Source organism: Filicampus tigris, chromosome 1, assembly GCF_054856515.1.
Source record: "Filicampus tigris isolate MCC_2025a chromosome 1, RoL_Ftig_1.0, whole genome shotgun sequence".
Classification (NCBI taxonomy): domain Eukaryota; kingdom Metazoa; phylum Chordata; class Actinopteri; order Syngnathiformes; family Syngnathidae; genus Filicampus; species Filicampus tigris.
The window spans coordinates 36724251-36741061 of record NC_141217.1 but is presented as its reverse complement, the minus strand read 5'-3'; the positions used below and the strand labels follow the sequence as shown (position 1 = coordinate 36741061).

Genomic DNA, 16811 nt, shown 5'->3' with positions numbered 1-16811 from the left:
GTGTACATTTTGTAAACACCTCTGTCCTGCAGGCACTATATATATCTTGTCACAAACAAATAACACTCTGCCATTGTTATTTACAAAGTTGCTATTTGTACACTCGGCAAGCATTGACTGATCACTGCACCTGCTAAAAAAAACTCCAATACTGTACATGACCTCAGATTTGTTTTTAATGATCAGTTCCCATGTTACAACAATGTACATTCGACCCTGTAACGAGATTTTTAAAAAAAAAATCTGCTACAAAAATGGGATTTTGCTTTTATCGTTTTAATGACCGCAGTATTATTCCACAATATATATGGCAAATTCATGTGCCATTGTCCAATTTTATCTAATTGATGGGAAAATTATTCATTTATTACTACTAATAATGTAGAGTGGTGCCTTGAGATATAAGTTTAATTCATTCCGTGACCACGCTCTTAACTCAAAACAGCGGTGGGTTATTTAAAGAGTCATAATTAGGGATGGCAGCACGGTGGTCGACTGGTTAGCACGTCCGCTTCACAGTTCAGAGGTCGTGGGTTCGATCCCGGCTCCGGCCTCCCCCGGCCTCCCTGTGTGGAGTTCGCATATTCTCCCCGTGCCTGCGTGGGTTTTCTCCGGGCACTCCGGTTTCCTCCCACATTCCAAAAACATGCATGGTAAGTTGATTGGATACTCCAAATTGGCCCTAGGTGTGATTGTGAGTGCGGATGTTTGTCTCTGTGTGCCCTGCGATTGGCTGGCAACCAGTTCAGGGTGTCCCCCGCCTACTGCCCAAAGACAGCTGGGATAGGCTCCAGCACGCCCCGCGACCCTTGTGAGGAGAAGCGGTACAGATAATGGATGGATGGATAATTAGGGATGCAACAAAATGACAATTCTTTGCCAAAAGTGAGATAACCAAGGCAGAAATATATTTCTAATCATACACATTAAAAAAAAAAAAAAAAAAACGTGATGCGAACGTATCCTGGCTGGATATGTTTTTCTTCAGTCTAATCTTCCTCTAAACTCCAAGGCTCCACTGATGTCATGGCAACCTGCCTTGACAATATGTGCTAAAGATTAGCAAACACTGACGAAATAAATATTCTTCTGTTTCAACAAATTGTTCATGAGGCCTTTTGTGTACACGACGTCCCTTGTGGACTTGAAGACAAGGTTGGAACGAGCACAGATCATTTGCCTTCCTACTCCACAGCGTCTGATTACTTTATACATGTTCTATAGGGATGTTCAGATTCAAGGCCTTTCTTTGCTTTTTTTTTAATGCCTTAGCATCCGTGGGGGTCGACATACTGTGCTGTAGCCGAACGGCCAACTTCCCTTCAGCATCTGAGGGTTTTCTCGCTTCCGGGTGATGATGAACAAAAGAGTTGTTCCTCACAGTCTGTATTGGTGCTTTCACTGCGTTTTCTTTTGACAGCGTCCCGTGGCGCATTCCTCCCCACGTCCAGTCCACTTCAAGCGGTTCCGTGCAAAGACGGCATAGGACTTGTCCATGAACGGTCTTACTGGCGGCCACATCATCAGGCGGCCCAACCAACCCAGGCCCACGGCGCCGTACATGACTGCAAACGCTGGGACGCCCCGATGAACCTGCTGACAACAAAAAGCTATTAGAAAAAGAAACCTCCGCATCAATGCCGCTGTGTCAGGCGCGCACTGCACGAGACATCGTTTGAGGCACAAACAATTCAGATTCAGATTCAGTACGAAACGTCATCTGTACGAGTTGAGGTTTGGAAAACACTTGAAGACGAGCCATATTCTGAATGTTCGCGTGTAATTCCATGCAAGTACATGCTCACATTCAATTGAGAAAAAACATATTTTGTCCATGTGCTTCCAAAACACTAATTATAACCTAAAAGAGTGGCTGAATTTAGCCCCTCCCCCGACATGCAAAGCTTGTCTCTCAGTTGAGGTGTATGACTTCAACATACTTCCCTTTCCCTGACGCCTATTTTCATTGCGACGCTTTAGTGGCAACTTTAAGCATTTCAGAAAGAGCACAAAAAAGGTGATTAGGGGAATTTTTCAGCAAATAGTTGAGGCTCAGTTTCGTAGGCCATTAAAAAAAAAAGTGAACAGGCTGATTTGTTAATGTTAATCCGCAAATATGTGGAGGATTACTGTACAATCCTTGAGTTGCTGCAATAGTGGTGCTGGAAAAAAGGGGTGTGCAGTAATTGACCTGTTGGTTCTTGTCAATCACATGCATTTCCTCCATGGCCGCCTCGAAGCTGACTCCTTCGTATTTGGCTCCATCGTAGCCAGGAAGGGAGATATCGACAAAGTCCACTTTTTCAGGCTTGGTCCTCTGCAGAAACTGAAGGAATCGGATCTCCGTCACACATATGGGACAAAGGCCATCATACAGCACCTGCAGCACAGAAAAACAAATTCACGCTTGCGTGAATAAAGCTTCATGTCACATTCATGAAAAGTAAATTCTACGGAACAACACGTATGGTGAAATTACTCAAGACTGCCGTTGCTCGGAATGTGGGATTCCACTCCATCTTATATTTCAAAATACTTTGTCATGAAATACGCCAGCTGTGTTTACAGAGTGATGCATTCACCATGGTTGGTCAGGAGTGATTTGCCATGACTTCTGCCGAAGTGACAAGCACTGTGTGTGTGTGTGTTTTGACTCTCTGAACCACTGGTATGGCAACTGCAGTGGCAGGTGGTCGTCCACGTGCAGTATTTGTGACATCGCTGACATTTCAAACTACAGCCACATATATCTGGTGTTGGCGCAGCCGCTTCAGTTCGCGAGGACAACCTGCTACTAAAACGGGCCAGGAGGATCCTGATCGGGCGTTTGCAAGGTGATGAGCGCTTTGTGATTTTCAACTCCGTGTGCTCATCGGTATAGTTGATCAACGCCTGCAAAAAGGGAACTTTGCTTTGATAACTTATGACTGACCGTAAGCCATTTCAGCTACGAGCAAATATTATTATGTTTACCACTTACTAATTTATGGCACAATTCGGCTAACGCGATTTGACCGGCAGTAACCTCTTGGCTTGACCTAATGTGCGCTAACCACTGTAAGCATGTCCATGTATCCCTTTGAAAACATAACAACACATCATAACAGCAAAGAAAAAAAACATCAGTGTCAAGTCAGCAGTGGTAATATGAACTCACCCTGACAGCAGGCTGACGAGTGAACCTTCGATGCTGCTGTCTGCAGACGAGGGCGCCTCCCATGACACGCGTGGGCTGTCTGGCTAAAGCCGACACGAGATGATGTAGTCTCACGATGGGAAACATTTGCCACTCGAAACTTAAGGCAAATGTCGAAAGCTAGAGACACAAGTTCACGACGTCAAATGAAATACGAGACCTTCTCGTGTTTCGTAACAGCAGCCGGTGGAGGAAGCGTGGTCAAAATCCCAAAAGGTGTCTGAGGCTGAGCTTCCGGATTTAATGTGTGTTACTCACGGACGCCCGTCATTGGATGGCGCCGTGCCTGTGTCAGCCCACTGCCTATGTACGTCAAAGCGGCCGCCATATTGCTGCAGTCATGACCGTTGTGAAGCCGTCGTAACAGCACGGTGTTGGTGAAGAAAATCTTACTACAGTACCAGCTTTTACATTTACGTGGCTGCCAAGAATGGTTGTATTCAACCATTTATAGTTATTTACGTTGCATGAAGTAGCAACCATGCAGAGGACATGGAACGAGTCAGCAAATCGAATGGGGAAGTTACAGCATACAGTCACCTTTTGAGCCACTGACTACATGATGGAAGATAAAGGTTAAGAAAACAATTAATTTAAATACTTCCATTTATGTACAATGACATTAAGTAAGTGCAAAAGTTGAATTGTTTAATCACAAAAAATAAATATATATTTACTGTACCTAGGGCGGCACGGTGGCCGACTGGTTAGCACGTCCGCCTCAGAGGTCGTGGGTTCGATCCCGGTTCCGGCCTCCCTGTGTGGAGTTTGCATGTTCTCCCCGTGCCTGCGTGGGTTTCCTCCGGGTACTCCGGTTTCCTCCCACATTCCAAAAACATGCATGGTAAGTTGATTGGACTGTCTAAATTGCCCCTAGGTGTGATTGTGAGTGCGGATGTTTGTCTCTCTGTGCCCTGCGATTGGCTGGCAACCAATTCAGGGTGTCCCCCGCCTACTGCCCAAAGACAGCTGGGATAGGCTCCAGCACGCCCGCGACTCTTGTGAGGATAAGGAGTATGGATAATGAATGAATGAATGAATTACTGTACCTACATAAATCATGTATTGTATGCCTGTAACCAGTGAAAGTGATGTATGACTTATTGCTTGATTTAACCAATTTGAAAACTTTGCAATAGAACTGTTTTACACAGCCACTTTCATGAATTGCCCGTTTGAAGTTTTCGTTTTCTCACCTTAGCCTGGATGTTTGTTCAACCTTAAAGGACCCGAAGAGCATACCCAATCAAGATGTTGTTCAACACTGGTACTTAAACTACCCTCCATAATTATTGGCACCCTTGGTTAAGATGTGTGCTTTAGCTTCTAATAAATTACCTTTTTTTGAAAATGATATAGGACCACATTTATTAAATAAATAAATAAATAAATAAATAAATAGGCATCTCTCCAAATCATCCATCGACCTGGCTCCTCCCTTCTGCACTCTCCTACTTAGCCCACAGCTTTTCAAAGTTGCCACAAAGAGAGGAATCTGTTGTTAATTGCTTTTTTTTAAATGTAATTACTTTGACAGAATTGCTGAACTCTGTGGCAGCACATTTGGCTCCCAGTCCTGAGGTTAAATGTTCCAAAGTCAACTGCGGCCTTCCTGTGTGGTCTTTGCATGTTCTCCGTGTGCTTGGGCGGCTTTTCTCTGTTTTCTTCGGCTTCCTCCCACATTGCAAAAACAGGCATGTTAGGGTTCACTGAAGACTCTAAAATATGAATGGTTGTGCCTTGCAAATGACAGGCGACCAGTCCAGGGATATGCCGCCTCTTGCCCAAAGTCAGCTGGGAAGGCCTCCAGCCCTCCAGCTCACTTGCGACCAGAATGAGGACAAGTGTACGATAAAAAGGGATGGAGGCTTGATTGGCTCTAATTTGCAGCATGCTGCAAAGCATTCACCAGCATGCCCCACAATATCCTCTCTGACCTCTACAATCTACATGTATTAATTGCCTGCCTGACATTAATAAATGGATGATTATTTCTTAATCAATAGTTCAGTGAAAAGGAAAAGTCCCTTTCCTTGGCTCCGCTGCAGGGACTTGTTTTTGCTGGTGCAGATGGCACACATGCGCCAAGGCACCCTCTGGCCTCGGCATGACTTCTGTTCTCTAGGTTTAAGTTATTTGCGCATTCTCGGGTTCTTTTCCTCATCCACTCTTTCGCGATTGCCCTCATGACTCTTGGAAAACCAACAGGGCATCTTTCTGCGGGAACCTGCGCAATTGTGGTGGAAACACAGGCAGTTCGTGGGACTGTTTCAAACTCTCACTGGAACATTGTTACCACTGTCGCATTCAATCAAACAAAAAGTACACATTTTTACGACATGTACAGTTTCATAACTCCCACCATTACCACTACCATTTCCTTGAGTTAACACACACTGGTAAATCTACAGTAAAATGCACTTTTTGGATGGTCAGATTTGACCCCAAGCAGCCTTATTGAGTGAACACCAACTTTGACACTCTCTAATATTTCATTGTTGTGTATTTTGGGTCACTTGTGTCACAGTGAAAGAATCTATCAACTCATTTGTAATGTGTCAACAATTCAAACATGCTGATGATGTGATGACCGCAAGACCTCACTGAAGGCAAAAATGTTGCACACAAGCAGTCATGTTTGGACAGCTGAGACACCCGGCCGCGGCATCCCGCGAAGCTGAGGGAAGTCGGACAATAATGCTCAAGTCCTGCTTTGGAAAAAAGGCACGTTATTTCCGCAAGGTTGCTTTCATTCACCTCTCTTCGAAGAAAAATCAAACGCCCTCCTCTCGGTTCACGTCAACACATATGATGGCTGTGACCAAACGTGCAGGCCTTGCGAAAGGAAAAACAATGGAGCAGTGAAAGGGTGGGCCGTAGACGTCGTCGTTGCAGTCACTGTTGGGGGTTTCCGGTGAAAAAAAGGTGACTTTCAAAATCCTTTGCTTTCATCCAATTGCCAACCAAGACCACTTGTATTACTTTCCCTTTCGTACTACGCAGGCCAAGGTGTTAAAATAAAAATAAAGGTTTCGCTAGACCAGCTGCGCACTTCGAAACATTCCTTCTTTGCATCCAGTGTTGTGGATTGTAGCGGTACATGTGTGTGTACAGTATACACCAAGTTTTGAGGTGGTGCATTGAAAAAGCGGAGACAAAGTTTACAGCAGTTTAGTTTGGGATGACAATGCTTGCGTTCCCAGTCTGAAGCCGGGCTTTTTGCGTCACCCTCCCCACCTTCCTGCCCACTTATGTGTAGCTCTAGTGCGAGCGCACGTGATGAGATCAGAAGGCTTTCAGCGGGACTTGTTTGAGGGAGCCGGTCGCCCTCGCCCTCGACAACACAATCAATCCACATGTAAGCGTTGTGCGGAAGTGCGGTTTGTCCCTTGCACTTTGACTCCTAACCTTTGCTTGGCGAGCGCGTCGACGTCTTGACTGGATTGACGGGTTTTGCCTCTGTCTTCCTTTCAGCCACTCAATCCAACATGGCAGCGAAAGCAGCCAGCAATGTGGGCCATATCCCGCCAGACGGAGGCTGGGGCTGGGCCGTGGTCTTGGCCTCCTTCATCTCCATCGGCTTCGCCTACGCCTTCCCCAAGTCGCTCACCATCTACTACAAGGAGATTCAGGAGTATTTCTCCGTTTCCTACAGCCAGATTGCCTGGGTGTCCTCGGTCATGCTGGCGTCCATGTATGCGGCAGGTCAGTCGTCACGTGGCCCGTTTGGCTGTCCTTTGAATTGACGCCAAGTGAGGCCTGTGGGCAAACGTGTCTGCTGTGTGCTGTCTGTGCAGGGCCCGTGAGTAGCGTTCTTGTCAATCGCTATGGCAGCAGACCCGTGGTCATGGTGGGTGGGCTTATGGTTTCCTCTGCCATGGTGCTCGCCTCTTTTGGAACATCCATTGTCCATCTGTATCTCTTTGTCGGAGTCATTGGAGGTAATTGACGAAAAAAAGCTTGTTGGACGAATAGTAGGAGTGTGTTGTTATCCATGATATGTAGCTGTTGCTGTTGGTATACATACCTTATTAATACATGGCCCAACCTGGAATATTATAAAAATGACACATATTGCATGTCAATAAGAATCTACTGAAAATTAATGTAATGCGCTGTACAGGACAAGACAAATGTTTGGACACATCATGTCATTTGCAGCATGGCAACAAGCATCCAAGTGGGACTGCAAATAATAATATTTGAATTAGCGCTGTCAAGCGATTAACATTTTTAACTAATTAATCGCAAAATTTTCCATAGTTAATCGTGATTCATCGTATTTTTCAACAACAATTTTTTACAAGGCTTGGAAGCGATATTTACTTGAGTAAAATCTTGGAATTAATATGGAGCCTTCAAAGCCTTTTCCACTAGCTTTCTTTGATCCTTGAATACGATTATTTTCCTGTAAAATACAACTGTTGAATGATAAACCAAAGACATACAGCTAATATGGTATTTGAATTTGGCTTTGCGAAGTGCGCAAATTATTTAGGATTTCTCCAATGAGCCGTCCAGCAACTTTTTAAAGTAAAACTACGTAAAAGTCTGCCTTTGTGACAGTGACTACCTAAGTTCGGCTACAAAGTGAGCAGAGGGAAGGCGCCACAGGAAGCAAATAAAACTGAGTTAACTGAATTTTTTTTTTTTAATGCATCATAAAATTCAAATTAATCGCCATAGTTAACGCTTTAACTTTGACAGCCCTAATTTGAATACGCGGTTCATGAAAGGACTGTTGTATTACACCCAACACAAATCTTATCTTTCAACATTTAACATTGACCCGATAAAAAGTGATGTGGGAACGGAAGCTTTGCAAAGGCTTTCCCGTAGGATAACGTCGACATCAAGCTCTGCTTGATTGTAAAAAGTAGTTCTCTTCAAAACGTGTCATCATGTCAGCATGTTGGAGCAAATGTTGCATGTCCTTTGTCCAAGCAGTTTGGTTTGGTTTGCTAACTACAAGCAACTAAGAGTCCAAATCGCCATTTAATTGTATCCTTTCCTATATGGATCCTAAGTGATTTAGAATTCATTCAATTCATCTATATTACGGTAGTGCTCTAAAATGCAACATAATGACAGAAATCTCCACAGTGTTATCGTTTGCGTGTACAAAACTGTTCAACTAATGCTCCTAAAAGGCCCATCATGCAACCATAGAGTGGTCTTAATGTTGGTCAAAGATGTACTTTTTTGCATTGTGCTGCTATGTCATGACGTGTCGTCTCTCTTGCTGCCAAACCAACCATTAAAGCGGAGGTCAACCCAAACATATTTTTTTCAAGAATATGTTCCCAGCAGGTCCACTATTTTTATTTTATTTATCAGAATGCCTTGTTTCAACTAGTGGGCTTGCATATATTCTTGAAAAAAAAACATGTTTGGGTTGACTTCCACTTCAAGGCCAATCTGCTGCATTTTGGATGACGTAATCGTCTCATCTGACCAGGTTTCGGCCTTGCCTTCAACCTGCAGCCGGCCCTGACCATCATTGGCACCTACTTCCACGTGAAGAGGCCGCTGGCCAATGGGCTGGCGATGACAGGAAGTCCGGTGGTTCTCTTCACTCTGGCTCCACTTAATCAGTTTCTCTTTGATTCCTTTGGCTGGAGAGGAAGCTTCCTGATCCTGGGAGCCCTGGTTTTGAACTGCTGTGTTGCCGGTTCCCTCATGAGACCCATCAACAAAACAGCCCGAGCTGAACTCAAAAGTGAGCCACATGAGAGCGACGGAGCAGACGGCAAATACGAGCAACAAGGTGACGAAATCCAAAGCGCGAGTGGTCAAAAGGGCTGCGTGCACACTTTTATCGACGTCTCGCTCTTCAAACACAGGGGATTCCTCATTTACCTCATCGGTAATGTGGTCATGTTTTTTGGCTTTTTTGCACCTGTGGTTTTTCTCGCCCCGTATGCCAAACATTTAGGCGTGGATGAGTACTCAGCAGCGTTCTTGCTCTCTATTTTTGCTCTCGTGGACATGTTTGTTAGACCGGCGACGGGCTTGATCGGCAACACGAAATGGATTCGGCCCAGGATCCAGTATTTATTCAGTTTTGCCGTTTCCTACAACGGAGCGTGTCACCTTTTGTGCCCGTTGGCATCCGGATATGTGGGCCTGGTGGTTTACGCCGTCTTCTTTGGGATGGCGTTCGGGATGGTCTGCTCTCTGCTCTTCGAAGTGTTGATGGACCTGGTGGGAGCTCACCGATTCTCCAGCGCGGTTGGACTCGTCACCATTATCGAGTGTGGCCCGGTGCTTCTCGGCCCTCCGCTTTCAGGTTTGGAGCCGAACGGCCCCGTCGGTACGTCAGATTGAAATGTTGACATTTGTGCTGACTGGGCTTTTGTCTTCCAGGAGCTCTCGTAGATATGTTGGGGGACTACAGGTATATGTACTACGCGTGTGGTGTGTTTATGCTGGTGCCCGGCATATTTTTCTTCATCATGCATTACTACAACTACAAGAGACTGGACGAGGAGCAGAGGCAGCGACTGTCTGCAGAGATGAGGACGTGTGAAGAGGCTGTGCAGCTGGAAATGGAACAGGGGGGAGCAAAGGAATGAACTTCATGTGTAGGAGGAGACTAAGAGTTGAGAGTGCATAGTGTTGTTTCATTGCAGAAAAGACAGAGATATTTGCTAAACAACAACAAAAACATTTCCTACCTCGGATTAAACCTAGGATTTTTTGTGTGCGCGTGACCTTTTTGTGTGTATACCCTTTTTTTGTTTCATCAACTTAACACAGCTAGATGGCAGCAGACACCAACATTGAAAAGGACCCATTTTAAATTTTGAAAATGTAGTGGAAAAAAAGATTTTTTTTTTTAATGTAAAGAAAATACGGGATGCAACTTCTTCTCTTGTGCTATTTCTTTGGTATTTACTTGTTTTTGCAAAATGACTTTCCATTTGTAAACAACACCAACATGGTAGATGTAATGCACTGTATTGAGCCGACGGCGACACGATGCGCTAAAAGGAGGCAGAGACGTCGACTTCATTTCCTGTGAACATTACAGAATGTACACAACACAACGGGGGGCATTGCAGAGCGTACACAACACAACAGGGGGCGGTTAGCGCATGCTCAAGAAAGCAGTCTAACAATTACAATGTGTGATGTTTATATGGAACGATTCAATGGAGTCCAACACAAGAGCTACATCAAAAAGTGTGGCTTTGCCGAGATAACAACGGTCACTTGGGATTGAAACCATATTTATTTACTTTTTGTAAAAAAAAAAAAAAAAAAGATGAACTCCTACTCTAAAAACAAATAAAAAAACATCCAGCATGTACATTATGACAGCATACCTTGTCTATTCTATGAGCACTACTAAAATTCTGCCATTTCATATGCCAGCCTAGTATTGTGATTACGTATTACATGACACACGTTGTGGAAATTGGCTGAACAAATTGTTGTCAAGAGAAAAGGCCGACACCATTTCATTCACAGTTCAGCAGTGCAAACAAAAAGCAGTCTGGTCACAAGTGAAAATGAGTTTTGGTCACTCAAAGCCCTTGTTTCAGTTGAGCTGCACAAACCCTTCGTGACTTTGTGACCTGCAGGTCAGCACTCACCCGCTCACTCGAGCATGTGGACCGAGCCATCTCGTAATAGGCGCGCTCGTGACTTCTTGCTTCGGGTGGCAGCTCAAGCTTCCAATCTTGGCAAGTCATTCTTCTCACTGGTATGGGGAGGAATCCTCGTATGGTATTTACCAGAGCTGGGCAATTGACTAAAAATTGCCATTACCCTTCCGCCGTTCATTTTGTGCAGCCAAGCAAATAGTAATCGCCTATCGGTCGGTCCGTCTACCATTTTAAATGCGCTTCTGTTAGCGCTTCCGTTGACCGTGGCGCGCTATTCGGACCAAAAACATGCCTGGTGAAAATACACAAATTAAGCACTTACCTGCATCAAATGAAACGATAATCATCAATGTCAGGTTATAGACGATTACCTAGACAGGCAAAAATCCACTTCCGCTTATGCTTAATCCGTATTTTTTTAAAGTTTCCCGTTTATAATTTATCGCCTGCAAATTGGGTGTCCGTCATAGGCGGATAGACGGACCGGTCCGTCGGCTAGGTGGAGTGCCCAGCTCTGATATTTACTTAATTTATTAGTAGCTGCAGTCGTACCTCGCCATATTGCGGTTCCATTTATGCAGTCTCGCTGTATCGTGGATTTCTAAATCATATATGTCTAATTTGATGTCACGGATTTGTCACAGTTCTACGGTGATCATTTTTCTGTAAGCCGGTAGGAAAGTGTGCGTAGAAGACAGAGAATGTGCAAAGTTTGGGATCACACTTGAAAAAAGACGGAGTGCAGTGTGTTTCGTGCAAAGCAGAACTGCCTTACAGAACTTCATGTCTACGGTAAGGTGGGCATCAGTAGCTCATTGAAGATATCCTGCCATCATCACTTGGAATGAATTGGAATCATTGTACAGGAAGCGTTTAATTGCCGCCTGGAGCCAACAACGGCCAAGTCGACGTTCTCATTCCGTGACTTCAACGTCATTTATCAGGCCTTTCAAAGCCATGTACAGTACATTCAAAGTCACTGTAGAACGTGAGGATGGTGACCCCAAGTGGACAAAAATAATACTTGCACCACAATTGCATATTTTGTATCGATGTGATGATGCATGAGACTTAAGAAGTGAAAAGTGAGAGTGAAAGAATATATGGTCGCTAAACTTTGTGCATTCTAACTCGGAGAGTCCTGGAAGAAATGATAAATGAGGGATTACTGGACTGCTTTTTTCCATAAATATTGGTAATTGGGTGTGGTGAGTCCTTTTTTTTTAATTCAATTTGGCTCTAGAAAAATAAGTACAGTCTAGGATATGTGAGCTATGACGGATGAAACATTGCTACATTGAAGTGTTTTTGTTCATGTTCACATCGGTGATGTATTGGAGTCGATTGACCTCCATCTTTTCGTGTAACTTTTGATTTTGAGTTTGGTTGCTTTCTGGACTTTGCGCCACCGTATTGCACCAAAGCGTAGACGGCCGCTTCCGACTCACAAGGCTACTGACAGCCTTGGTAGGGAAAGCGAACCCCAAAGCGGGCTGACGGCTCAGGTGCCATTATTAGCTTCCCTTTACGGTCGCCGTACATTTGGTTTTGACTCTCGCTGCCTGCCCCGGAGCATCTGCAGTACAAGATGCATCGGGGAAGCATTCAAGGACAGAGCAAGCCCATTATTACAAATGTATGCTTAAATGTTCCATCCTTATCATGTCGCCGCAAGGTGGATATTGAGGCACTTGCGTATGGACTGAAATTGCTTATGCGAGTCAATCGATAGGTTCTTCTCGAAGCGTGGATAACATCATCTGCAGATGAGATGGAATGTGCAAGACTCCAGCTTTTTTTGGGGGGGGGGGGGGCGCTTTTTCGTTTTCATTCCGATCAAGCCTACAGGTGCGATTGAGCTAATTATTCCAATTCCTTTAAGAGTCATGTGAACCCGAATGTGACATTGCGCCGTTAGCAGCTGGCCTTCCCTTTGGTTCAAGAGAGGCAAAGTGAGATAAAGCAAGACTTCCTACCAGTGGCAGTAGCCATAAGCTTTCTGTTACCCGCTCTCTCAACAGCTTGAGTGTAATCACTGCGATGAACTGTGACTGATGTCAGTAAATCTCGCTTTAATTGGGGCCGCATGATTTAATCCGGGCAGCTCTTCCTGTGACAACCGCAAGTGTGCTAAGAGTGTTTGAATGAATTGAGTCATTGAAGCCCAAGCTCATTTTACACCCCATGTGTAAAACAAGACTGTCTTATTTAATCCAACATGCTGGTCAAGAAGAGAACTTAAGTCTTAAACTGCTTGAAAATGAAAATTAAGTTCTCCAAAACACAGCTGTTAGCTGTTGTGCCTTGCACACTTCAGCCAAACATAAGCCCAAACAAGCAAAAGTGACTCTAAAGCCAGCCACATCCGCGGCGGCCTCAGCTAATAGCGACGTATAGCACACATTCAGCAAAACGCAACTTCTTATCTCTTATTCCTTGTCAGTATCTCTTCAGCAACAGGTGGATTTTCTTTCTTTCTGAAACGACATAGCTATAAATTACAATGCATGATGACATCCGTATTGCGCAAATTTTACAGGAGTCAAACTCAAAAACAAAAAGTGAAAATATATCAAAAACCTGATAGAATAAAAGTCCAGAGATATTTTGAAGTGAGCATCCTCATTGAGGGAGCCATACAGCAACGTCCAATTGTCTGCAGTTTTGTCAGCTTCGTTGTAAATTCCTTTGAGGTTTGAGCTGGAGCCACATTGCTGTACATTGTGCTGTAAACCAGGGGTCCCTAACCACCGGACCTTGGACCGGTACCGGGCCACAGGCCACTTTGGACCGGGCCGCACGGATGAAAGAAAAAAAAAAAAGTACAGTACTTCCGATGTATTTATTATCTGAGGCTGAAAAATATTTGATTTTGAAAAGTGACTAGATTCTCTGCGTTACATCCATCTATGACTGACACTTAACACATGTCAAGATGTCTCCATCGCGTAACGCTAATATTAAATGCACAAGCTAGCAAATGAGTACAATAAACAGATGTATTTGGAAAGTTTCTTAGCAATGGGGAAAAGGCCCGGTGAGAATTCAACACATGAGCCTATGCTCAAGAAGAAAAAGAAGGGTACATTTCACAGACAATACCAGAAGGCCTACTTGAAATATGGATTTACGGCGACAAGTGATTCCCACGCAGGAAGGAAGCCTGCTCTGCACAACAATATGTGCAGTCAATGCAGACTTCAGATCTGATTTGTCAACAAATGTTCAAGTGCCTTGAGTGCGTCATTCTTGGTGGCTAACCGCTTCGCTAGTCCTAAAAAGTCATTCAATATTGATGGGAAAACCCCCCCCCAAAAACTGTGGATTTAGGTGGATGCTATCGTCGACAGCCTGAATCAGCTAGCCATCCTAAAACAGATACTCAGTTTGTAATCCCCCCCCCCCCACACACGCACACACGCACTGATTATCCTCTCTGTTCCAACTGCCAGTATGACCTGATAATAGTACATGTATGGAATCATCTGTGGGGGAAAAAAAACCCCTCCCTCTCTAATCAAATTGAATATTGGGAAGCTGCATTTTCTCCTGATCCAGCAAGTGTGCATGAGGGCTTCATTTGAACGTCCACAAAAGAGAAGGCCTTGACCTCCTCCGTCACGGGTAATGCTTGAGAAAGAGTCGACAGCCAAAGGACCTCATGCGATTATTCTGCCCATAATGAACAATGTGTGAAACAACGTTCCCCAAAAGCCCCAACAAAATGGCTTTTTTGTCTGCCCACTATTCACGAAATGTGTGAATTATCATCGGAACGCACATTTAGCCTACTTTTCTCTGCTGACAAAGCGGAGCCCCTCTGACCGACATCCTTGCGGTCCGCCACTCGAAATACATTTCGCCTTTGTAGGAAGGCGTCGTGTCGCCGACGAGCTCTGTGCTGCCTATTTGGACCATTGTTTCATTTCTTTATCGGGCCAACGCAGACAACCGCCGACTTGCATGTCCGCGGACGACGGCGTGCTTGTGCGCCTTTTACAGGAAGAAGACACGGATTGTAATCTAGCCTTTGAATGCCACGTTGAGTCACGGCGCTGCATAAATGGCATTCGCTGCCCACAAGGCTGCCCGCAAACTCATTTACACGCTGAGCACACGGGAAGTCGTGTGTGTGTGTGTGTGCGTGTGTGTGTGTGTGTGTGTATGTGTGTGTCATGTGGCTGATGAAAAGCAACTGGCTTGTCTTCTCGCTCTATCAGACACGCTCGAGTGACCAATACGACCTCCTTTGGTTGAATTCTCTCCATTTGGGAATGTTCAGTGGCACATCTCTCTCTCTCTCTCTCTCTCTCTCTCTCTCTCTCTCTCTCTCTCTCTCTCTCTCTCTCTCTTTCGCTCGCTCGCCCTTCCCGTGCGTCTGCAGATGCCCACCAAAACGCTCCCCATGCCCTGGGGAACCGACACCCGTGCTTGGGATGAGAGTGCGCGCACGACAGCGACTGGGCATGCGAGGGGGCGAGGAGCAGAAATAATTAGAAGAGCAAGTGAGGCGTATCACCTCAAAATGGAGGGCGGAGGGGGGGGGGAAACTGGATCGCGTGTGTGCCCGTGCGCTACCTGAGCGTTTGCATTGCTGACTTTGAACGACTTGAAGCACATTTCAAGCCGCAATCAGCACCCTGAACTTTAATTGTTGCTGAGCCGCGATGATGCCCCCGCGCAAGTGTAACTCAGAAACGACAAACTCCGAAACAAGAACCCTACTGTATATGTGAAATGTGGTCCATTTCACTTTTTTTTTTTTTTTTTGTACAAATCAAAAACAATACTGATCTGTCCCCACATTTTGTCATTGTTAGCACTGTTAGCTTCAAATTGCTGAAAATAGCCTGAGAACAAATGAGCCGTCCCTTGCATAGCGCTTTTCTACCTTTGGAACTCGAAGCGCTTCACACTGTGACTCAGCATCAGGACCAACTGGGGGTTCAGTATCTTGCTCAAGGATACTTTGACATGGGCACAATGGATGGGGATTGAACCTAAAACCTTTGGATTGTTAGACGACCACTCTACCACTGAGCCATGTTGCCCCCCAAAGCTATTAATATTCTTGAACGTGCAACTGTTCGGTAAGTGTTATAAAACTCCGCCTCTACCCTCACACTGTGGGAGCTTTGCAGCATTTTGTCACTTTTATCATTTTTGGGGGGATTTCTTGAAAAGGGTTGATTTGCCGATTCAAGGATCCCCTCCCCCACCCCCTCATCCCCTCAATAGCGATGTGGTGCTCTTTTTGGTACAAGTGTAGTGAGTAGGCTGACCTTTGCAAGGTGGCGAAAGTGGGTCAGGTCTCCCTAGGTTCTTGGAGCTTCAAGGGCACCCTCTCCGCAGGCGCCGACAGACATGACGGGGTCGTCGCTCGATGAAAGGCGTGTGACGGGATTGTTTTCGAAAGAGAAGCCGCTTGCAAGGATATCAAGCAAACAGGCATGTCGATATGATGATATCATGTCTTTACGGCAGCAGGCTTCACGAAGAACAACCTTAAACTTTGTGTTCATGCGCTACATGGATGGAAAACACCTCTGCCAGTGCTGCTTGTCGCTGAGTCGTCTTTTGTTACTCAAGTCCGGATTTTGGTGGCCCTCCATTTTCATTGCGGGTTTTCATCAACTGGAAATGACATAAAAGCATGGCAAAAGACAGACAAATGTGATAAAGCAACACTGGGCAAGAATTCGGCCTTAATAAAAAATGTTCACAACTCTTTTGATGAAACATTGACTTACAAGTAGTTGAATGGGATTTTTGTCATGCCTTGGGGGGGGTCATTTTTTACTGGCACTAAGCAACTTTAAGGAGGACGGGATCAACACTGGCACACAAAAAAATACAAATGTCCTGATTTGCTTTACGGCATACTCACTTCCTCCTTTCGCTGTAAGGACGGACGTCGATTCGAATGTCTACGCGCTATTACTGGTGTCATGGCAGAAGCCCCAAAACCAACAAAAAAACAAACGTATTGTTTCAGCAAAATTAGA

General features: G+C 45.0%; 2 protein-coding genes across 5 annotated transcripts; one reads left to right on the top strand and one right to left on the bottom strand.

The window, feature by feature from the left end:
* Positions 1-158: 158 nt before the first annotated feature.
* On the bottom strand, positions 159-3426 carry LOC147153919 (uncharacterized). The gene is made up of 3 exons (XM_086037801.1): positions 3158-3426; positions 2192-2380; positions 159-1593 (listed from the first exon to the last, which is right to left on the bottom strand). The coding sequence occupies exons 1-3, from the start codon at positions 3281-3283 to the stop codon at positions 1399-1401; spliced, it is 510 nt and encodes a 169-aa protein (XP_085893927.1). The 5' UTR covers positions 3284-3426; the 3' UTR covers positions 159-1398.
* Positions 2765-10441, top strand: slc16a7 (solute carrier family 16 member 7). 4 transcript variants are annotated; one of them, XM_086037782.1, is made up of 6 exons: positions 6467-6554; positions 6671-6901; positions 6994-7137; positions 8655-9485; positions 9563-9593; positions 9673-10441. In XM_086037782.1, exons 1-6 carry the CDS (start codon positions 6476-6478, stop codon positions 9713-9715), a joined length of 1359 nt encoding a protein of 452 aa, XP_085893908.1. In that variant the 5' UTR covers positions 6467-6475; the 3' UTR covers positions 9716-10441. The 4 variants fall into 4 exon arrangements, with proteins under 4 accessions (XP_085893903.1, XP_085893894.1, XP_085893908.1 ...); XM_086037777.1 differs by lacking the exon at positions 6467-6554 and adding an exon at positions 2765-2834 and having other exon boundaries at positions 9563-10441; XM_086037768.1 differs by lacking the exon at positions 6467-6554 and adding an exon at positions 3964-4040 and having other exon boundaries at positions 9563-10441.
* Positions 10442-16811: the final 6370 nt, after the last annotated feature.